The sequence below is a fragment of the Hyperolius riggenbachi genome, chromosome 6 (assembly GCF_040937935.1).
Source record: "Hyperolius riggenbachi isolate aHypRig1 chromosome 6, aHypRig1.pri, whole genome shotgun sequence".
NCBI lineage: Eukaryota > Metazoa > Chordata > Amphibia > Anura > Hyperoliidae > Hyperolius > Hyperolius riggenbachi.
In genome coordinates this window covers 272,863,675-272,872,693 of record NC_090651.1, presented here as the reverse complement: position 1 = coordinate 272,872,693, position 9,019 = coordinate 272,863,675, and the positions used below count along the sequence as shown (strand labels likewise).

The window sequence follows — 9,019 nt, the reverse complement described above, 5'->3', positions numbered from 1 at the left end:
TCTAGCAAGGGTCATAAAACAAGTGTGGCCCTCACACCCATAACAAGTGTGACCCCAAAACACCTGATCTGAAGGATGGCCACCATTATCAGAGGGAGGGAAGTAGTAGTTAGGGCCCCCTTACAGCTCTTGACAGTTGCAGGGGCTGCTCCCCTGTAGTTACGCCTCTGTCTCCAGCTATCCTCAAGGCATTCAGTGCCTCCCTGGCAATGTTAAAGAACAAGTGACACCCATGCTAACCTAGAAATAAGAAACACATATATAAGTAGATAAATACTAGCTCTACTTACATAGCAGATGTTTAGTCCACATTATGATTCCTGTGAATTTTATAAAGAAAAGCAGAGAATCCTATTCTAGACAGTTTCCATATTGGTTATCTTTGACCTCCTGACATCATTTCCTCCCTCACTCTTTTTTTCTCCTCTTGCTAATTGTGTATTCGTTACCCGCCCTCCTCCCAGAGTCTTAAGACACTCCCACTAAGGTCTATACCAGGAGGTGCACTGTCTTATGTCATTAGAAGGAGGGGGAAATAAAGGGAGCAATATTATAGATAAAACGACTCCCCAGCATGCAACTGTTTGGCAATGGCAATTAAAGGGCTAGTGCTCCTACGGTATGTGATAACTCCAAACCATAACAGCAGAAAAAGTTTTGAATGCATGATTAGCATCTTTATCTCTTAATACACTCAGGCCAGTTGCTGTTGAAATTTGATTTTTATGGTGATAATCCCGCTTTAACACCACCACTACAAAAAAATATATATCATTTTGCCAACTACAAGCTGAGAGGGCACAAGCAATCAATAAAACAGTGAGTAGGTCACAATTTGAAGTGGAAATCCGGAGGAACCAAAACAAGTTGTGACAGGAAGTAGAAGTTGGAATTAGTTGGCTTGTCATAAAGGTGAGTGCTATTGGGGTATATTCGCAAAACCTAACTAGATGTGCAGAGAAAGTACATAACTTTACCAGGCCTTACGCAATCCATGTAGTGCGTTACACAAATATTGTAACTCATGTCATACACGCAAAGTTTACATTGCCATTTACACACGTGTTAGCATTAAATGTATAACACAAGTTATGCAAATTACAAAACACATTAAAGAGGAACTTTAATCCAGGATTGAACTTCATCCCAAACAGTGCCTGATACCACCTTTCCCAGGAGAAATCGTTACATTTTCTCGAATAAATCATCAGGGGGGTCTTTATGGCTGATATTGTAGTGAAATCCCCCCCAGTGTGATGTCATGACCATGGTCCTGACAGTTTGCTGTCTGTGAACCTCATTGCATTGTGGGAAGTAATAGCTGTTTCCAACTTCCAAGGAAGCAATACAGTGGTGTAGCTAAGGAGATATGGGCCCCGGTGCGAGTTTTACATGGGCCCCGCCCAAGCACTTTATACATAACAATTGTTACGTCGCACCAAAACCTGCCAAGGACAATACAGTGTCAGAGGTGCAAGTAGGGGATGGGGAACAGTTTGTTAATGATTATCATTCAAAGCATTTATAGAAGTGATCATTACAAGCACAGGACCAATAAAGAGCTACGGGACCCCTCTGGCCGAAGAGCCCCGGTGCGGTCAAGACCTCTGCAACCCCTATTGCTACGCCACTGAAGCAGTGTCTCCCTCTGTGCAGAGAACTCTCAGTAAATGAACATTCCGCACAGATCACCTGGCAGATGTCACCACCTGTGATAAATTTCAGAATGTAAATCAGGGAGAGGAAAGATTTTGCAATGGGCAAACACTGACTAAATCATCTATAAATGAATATTGTAAAAAATAAGCAATTTTATTGATTGTTATTTTCACTACAGTCCCTCTTTAAATAATTTACATAAAGCCCTGTAAACTTTACAAGTGCTGCTTCCACAAGTAAAATTAACCACCGGATAGTAAGTATATTAAATATGATAATAATATAGTAAATATTATTCTAGACAGAAGGACTCATATTCACTAAACAACAAGCATGTGGATAGGAAGGGTGAGAAAGCATCCTTATTTCTGCATACCCCGCTGTGTAGCAGCCAGTGGTAGGTGAGAACCTCGACAATTGTGTGCCATTCATGGACAACGCAACCACTTTTATTAAAGATTACATTTTATTACATTCATAAAGAAAGCAGCAATAACGCCCAGGCAGTGACCGCCAGTCACTAGTTAAGTGTGGGCCACCATTTACTATAAGGCCAAGACAGTTAGAAAAGTGCTTTTGCGTGGGGGGGACTTAATAAGGGAGGCAGCAAGGACCAAGCAAGGACACGATAAGATGCAGGACGTTAATCATAAATGCTATATATAAATAATCCTTCTGTCATTCTATTTGTGCACGTCTGTGTAATAAGAGTATATAGAAATATACATAGATATTTACATTCATCTCTTCCCCTCCCCCCATGCATAGAAAAACTAGTGGAAGGTTATTATTTCTTTCTTTTTCCACATGTACCATTTTGCTTTGAAGATTCAGAATTCAACATGCCTCTACAATGTAATAACGTCACATACAACCAGTGATATGGCATAATAACCTTATGGACTACGAGGAGGCAATTGCGTTACTGTGCTATGTAAGGTATAATGATGAATATGCAATGTACAAAGTGCATATCCTTGTTATACAGAGTGATCCGTCTCCTGTAGATTCAGTGCTCTTGTTTTGTGGGCTTTGTGGTCAATTTATCCGTCCGCTTCTCTAATGTCCCAGAGAAATTCACGCAGTCATACTTTGGATTTTTCTGGCTTTGAGGCATTATCTGTGTTATCATTGACTGAAGAGCTTACAAGGCAATCTTTCCTGGGAGGGAACAAAAAAAGGGAGGTTACATCATGGACACAATAAACCAACAGTGGTTGGATAGTGTGATGGTTAAGGGCACTGTCTCTGACATAGTAGACCAGGGTTCAAATCTCGGCTCCTATTTAGTAAGCCAGAAACTATTCAGTAAGAAGATCTTGGGCGAGACTACCTAACACTGCTACTGCCTACTGAGTGCTCCACCTGCACTGTGAATGTTTACATGGTGTGTTCAGTAAAAACATGGAAACATTTAATTATTTGTGTGGTATTAGTTCAAGCAGACTGTGACTGTCTATTGTTGCGACTTAGATGATGATCAGATCACATTTTATGACCAATTTGTGCAGAAATCTATATAATTCCAAAGGGTTCACATTTTATTGCTACCATACATCATCCCAATGCACTGGCACGCAGTGCGTTAGCACAAAGTGTGAACATTAACTGTGAAGCATACATTTCATTAACTATGCATTACTGTACAGGGCCGGATTTGTGGGCAGGCCAAATAGGCCCGTGCCTAGGGCGGAGCCAAGAAAGGGGCGGGTTTACAAACAGGCAGTCAACCAGCCAACCAGTGTCCTTACAGCTACCGACACCATTCCTCATAGTGCTGTGTTTGTCTGCAGCCGCCCCCTGCTTAGCTCTACACACAGGAGCATGTCTGTAGCAGCAGCGACTACGGACAGGGTACAGAGTGGGTCGGGCAGCTTTACTAATCTGACACTGAGCGTGACAGGAAAAGTGGCTGTATCACTGAAGCCATGCCTGCTGTCATTGACATCAAATGTAAAGGCTGCCCGCCCCTGCTTCCTCCCCCTTGCTTGTGTGCCCGGGCCAACCTGAAGCACGCAGGAGTTCTGTGTTCAGCAGATACGAAAGTGACAAGAGGCTCTACTCTTCAGCCTCTTTTCTACATGGCTGAACTGAAGGAATGTATGGCTGCCGCTGCACAAAGTCTCACATCCAGCTGTAAGGAAATGAGAGAGTACGTTGTATTTCAGTGGAGGAAGGGACCCGGGACAGTGTGAGTTGATGAAGATGTACACATTCCTGAGATTTCTTGCAGCTCCCCATAGTGTTCTTGTTCTTGCCACTTAGTTCCCTAGGATTCCTCTCTGTCATATTACTGTCACCCCTCCTAAAAAGCTGTGACGCAGCTAAGGCACATGCAATGACCTGTGTGCACAGCACCTCCTCAGTCAAGCTCTTTAGCATCTGTGCACGACAGCCACAACCAGTAATGTTCTGTGCATGCGCGATTTAGATTATTTATGAACTACGCATGAGCAGAATACTCTGGGCCACAGCCGTCTTGCCACTTGGAAGCATAATTTAGGAGATTACATGCACCAGTCACAGCTTTGTAAAGGCGAGGTCCAAGCTACAATAAAAATAAAAATCCACTTACCTGGGGCTTCCTCCAGCTGTCCTGTGCCCTCGCCGCAGCTCAGGTGGCTCCCGATCTCCGCTGCAGAAGCCGACCTCACCAGATCAGCTTCTTGTGCGCTCCACGGCGTGGGTCACATGGTCTAGCTGACGTCATCAGGTATGTACTGCGCAGGTGCAGAACAGACTTTTTTTGTCAAGTCTCCACTCATTACTAAGCTGAAAGTGAACAGTTCCTATGTTATACATAGCCGTTCACACTTGTCACGATGCAATGGATCTGTGGGATCCGCTGCAGTAAGTGGACCGCACCTGTGCAGTCTGCGATAATCCCCGGCCAGGCAGATGCTTTTCCCCATATAGCCTGTGGGGAAGCGCATCTGCCCCGGGGTCCAGCCGCATCACTGAGGACCACAGAGTGGACATTATACTGTCCGCTCCCGCTGGGCACACGTGATGCAGAAGTGTAGTGGGAATGGAGCCTCATGCCACTGTCAAGTAGTGCATACAATACCTGCACTGCATGGAGGAAACACTTCTCAGTACAATAACTCACTAACCTTTTCATAAGATAACTCACTTTTTATCTTGATTCCGCTTAATGATGAAGCAAACTGTCTTCTTTATGATAAGGATTAATATGAGAAGTCCAATCACACCACCGACAACAGATGCAATGATCACAGTTAATGTGTTATCCACAACTTCAACTGTGGAGAGAAATAGTGGCAATGTCAGAGCAAGTTCTCATATAAAAAGAAAGCAATCAAGTTTACAGATATTCTCTGTGCTTAAAACTGAGAATTCCTCCTAGCCTTATAATGCGTGGAGCCTGTGGTGGACTGTGTTAAAGGACAACTGAAGTCAGAAGAAAATGGAGGCTGCCATATTTATTTCCTGTTAAACAATACAAGTTACCTGACAGCCCTGCTGATCTATTTAGCTGCAGTAGTGTCTGAATCACACCGGAAACAAGCATGCAGCTAATCTTGTCAGATCGGACAATAATGTCAGAAACACCTGATCTGCTGCATGCTTGTTCAGAGGCTACGGCTAAAAGTATTAGAGGCAGAGGATCCGCAGAGCAGCCAGGCAACTAGTATTGCTTTAAAGCAGGCATGGGCAAACTCGGCCCTCCAGCTGTTACAGAACTACAAGTCCCACAATGCATTGCATGAGTCTGACAGCCAGAGTCACGACTCATAAAGGCAAATGCATTGTGGGACTTGTAGTTCCGTAACAGCTGGAGGGCCGAGTTTGCCCATGCCTGCTTTAAAGGAAATAAATGTGGCAGCCTCCATATCCCGCTTGCTTCAGTTGTCCTTTAAGCCTCAGTTTAGAATTAACCACTTCAGGACCACAGTCTTTTCGCCCCTTAAAGAGAATCTGTATTGTTAAAATCGCACAAAAGTAAACATACCAGTGCGTTAGGGGACATCTCCTAATACCCTCTGTCACAATTTCGCCGCTCCCCGCCGCATTAAAAGTGGTTAAAAACTGTTTTAAAAAGTTTGTTTATAAACAAACAAAATGGCCACCAAAACAGGAAGTAGGTTGATGTACAGTATGTCCACACATAGAAAATACATCCATACACAAGCAGGCTGTATACACCCTTCCTTTTGAATCTCAAGAGATCATTGTGTGTTTCTTTCCCCCCTGCATCTCTCATGCACTGCAGTTTCAGGCTGCTCTTTTCTTCCTGCAAACAGCTTTGCCTGTGTCTGAATTTCCTCAGTATGTGAAAGCCCAGCCAGCTCAGAGGACGATTTATCCAGCTTGTAAAAGATAAGAGAGAAGCTACTCTAATGTAAATAATACACAGGCAGTGTGCACAGAGAGGCCTGGAAGGGGGAGGTCATAGCAGAACCACGACACTGAAGAACTTGGCAGCCTTCCAGACACAGGCCGACAAGTCTGACAGGGGAAAGATACATTGATTTATTACAGAGACTGTGATAGCAGAAAGTGCTGCAGTAAGCAAGAACACATTAGAATAGCTTTTGGAACTTGTAGGATGATAAAAAACAGGATGCAATTTTTGTTACGGAGTCTCTTTAAAGAGAATCTGTATTGTTAAAATCGCACAAAAGTAAACATACCAGTGCGTTAGGGGACATCTCCTATTACCCTCTGTCACAATTTCACCGCTCCCCGCCGCATTAAAAGTAGTCAAAAACGGTTTTAAAAAGTTTGTTTATAAACAAACAAAATGGCCACCAAAACAGGAAGTAGGTTGATGTACAGCATGTCCACACATAGAAAATACATCCATACACAAGCAGGCTGTATACAGCCTTACTTCTGAATCTCAAGAGATCACTTGTGTGTGTTTACCTTCTGTCCCCAGCTTCTCTCATGCACTGAACATTACAGGCTTCCTGCAGACAGCTCTGCCTATGTCGTTAATTCCTTAGTATGTGACAGACCAGCTCCTTTCACAGCCTCCAGAGGAGGATTTTTATCCAGCTCTCTTCTATCACTGATAAGATAGCAGAGAAGCTGCTGGCTTATGTAAATAAAACACACACTGGAGTGTGCATAGAGGAACAGTTCAACACTGAAGAACTTGGCAGCCTTCCAGACACAGGCCGACAAGTCTGACAGGGGAAAGATACATTGATTTATTACAGAGATGGTTATAGTAGAAAGAGCTGCAGCAAGCCAGATCACATTAGAATAGGTTTAGGAACTTGTAGGATGGTAGAAAAAACGTTGTAATTTTTGTTACAGAGTCACTTTAAGGACCAGAGCCTTTTTCTCCATTCAGACCACTGCAGCTTTCACGGTTTAATGCTCGGTCATACAACCTACCACCTAAATGAATTTTACCTCCTTTTCTTGTCACTAATACAGCTTTCTTTTGATGCTATTTGATTGCTGCTGCGAGTTTTACTTTTTATTATATTCATCAAAAAAGACATGAATTTTGTCAAAAAAATGACTTTTTTAACTTTCTGTGCTGACATTTTTCAAATAAAGTAAAATTTCCTATACATTTGAGCGCGAAAGTTATTCTGCTACATGTCTTTGATAAAAAAAAAACCATTCAGTGTATATTTATTGGATTGGGTAAAAGTTATAGCGTTTACAAACTATGGTGCCAAAAGTGAATTTTCCCATTTTCAAGCATCTCTGACTTTTCTGCGCACCTGTCAGGTTTCATGAGGGGCTAAAATTCCAGGATAGTCCAAATACCCCCCAAATGACCCCATTTTGGAAAGAAGACATCCCAAAGTATTCAGTGAGAGGCATGGTGAGTTCATAGAAGATTTTATTTTTTGTCACAAGTTAGCGGAAAATGACACTTTGTGACAACAACAACAAAAAAAAAAGTTTCCATTTCTTCTAACTTGCGACAAAAAAAAAATGAAATCTGCCACGGACTCACTATGCTCCTCTCTGAATACCTTGAAGTGTCTACTTTCCAAAATGGGGTCATTTGTGGGGTGTGTTCACTGTCCTGGCATTTTGGGGGGTGCCTAATTGTAAGCACCCCTGTAAAGCCTAAAGATGCTCATTGAACTTTGGGCCCCTTAGCGCAGTTAGGCTGCAAAAAAGTGCCACACATGTGGTATTGCCGTACTCAGGAAAAGTAGTATAATGTGTTTTGGGGTGTATTTTTACACATACCCATGCTGGGTGGGAGAAATATCTCCGTAAATGACAATTTTTTTATTTTTTTTACACACAATTGTCTATTTATAGAGATATTTCTCCCACTCAGCATGGGTATGTGGAAAAATACACCCCAAAACACATTATACTACTTCTCCTGAGTACGGCAATACCACATGTGTGGCACTTTTTTGCACCCTAACTGCGCTAAGGGGCCCAAAGTCCAATGAGTACCTTTAGGATTTCACAGGTCATTTTGAGAAATTTCGTTTCAAGACTACTCCTCACGGTTTAGGGCCCCTAAAATGCCAGGACAGTATAGGAACCCCACAAATTACCCCATTTTAGAAAGAAGACACCCCAAGGTATTCCATTAGGAGTATGGTGAGTTCATAGAAGATTTTTTTTTTTTGTCACAAGTTAGCGGAAATTGATGTTAATTGTTTTTTTTCACAAAGTGTCATTTTCCGCTAACTTGTGACAAAAAATAAAATCTTCTATGAACTCACCATACTCCTAACGGAATACCTTGGGGTGTCTTCTTTCTAAAATGGGGTCATTTGTGGGGTTCCTATACTGCCCTGGCATTTTAGGGGCCCTAAACCGTGAGGAGTAGTCTTGAAACCAAATGTCGCAAAATGACCTGTGAAATCCTAAAGGTACTCATTGGACTTTGGGCCCCTTAGCGCACTTAGGGTGCAAAAAAGTGCCACACATGTGGTACCGCCGTACTCAGGAGAAGTAGTATAATGTGTTTTGGGGTGTATTTTTACACATACAGATGCTGGGTGGGAGAAATATCTCTGTAAATGACAATTATTTGATTTTTTTTACACACAATTGTCCATTTACAGAGAGATTTCTCCCACCCAGCATGGGTATGTATAAAAATACACCGCAAAACACATTATACTACTTCTTCTGAGTACGGCGATACCACATGTGTGACACTTTTTTGCAACCTAGGTGCGCTAAGGGGCCTAACGTCCTATTCACAGGTCATTTTGAGGCATTTGGATTCTAGACTACTCCTCACGGTTTAGGGCCCCTAAAATGCCAGGGCAGTATAGGAACCCCACAAGTGACCCCATTTTAGAAAGAAGACACCCCAAGGTATTCCGTTAGGGGTATGGTGAGTTCATAGAAGATTTTATTTTTTGTCACAAGTTAGTGAAAAATGACACTTTGT

General features: G+C 42.5%; 1 protein-coding gene across 1 annotated transcript in view; it reads right to left on the bottom strand.

Annotated features, from left to right (window-relative positions):
• Positions 1-2,106: 2,106 nt before the first annotated feature.
• SCN4B (sodium voltage-gated channel beta subunit 4) overlaps positions 2,107-9,019 on the bottom strand; it is a 104,703-nt gene continuing 97,790 nt past the window's right edge. Inside the window, exons 5-6 of the mRNA XM_068240873.1 lie at positions 4,793-4,922; positions 2,107-2,820 (exon numbers count right to left, since the gene is read on the bottom strand). Coding sequence (XP_068096974.1) covers positions 2,745-2,820; positions 4,793-4,922 — 206 coding nt within the window. The 3' untranslated portion in view covers positions 2,107-2,744. The remainder of the gene's footprint in view (positions 2,821-4,792; positions 4,923-9,019) is intronic.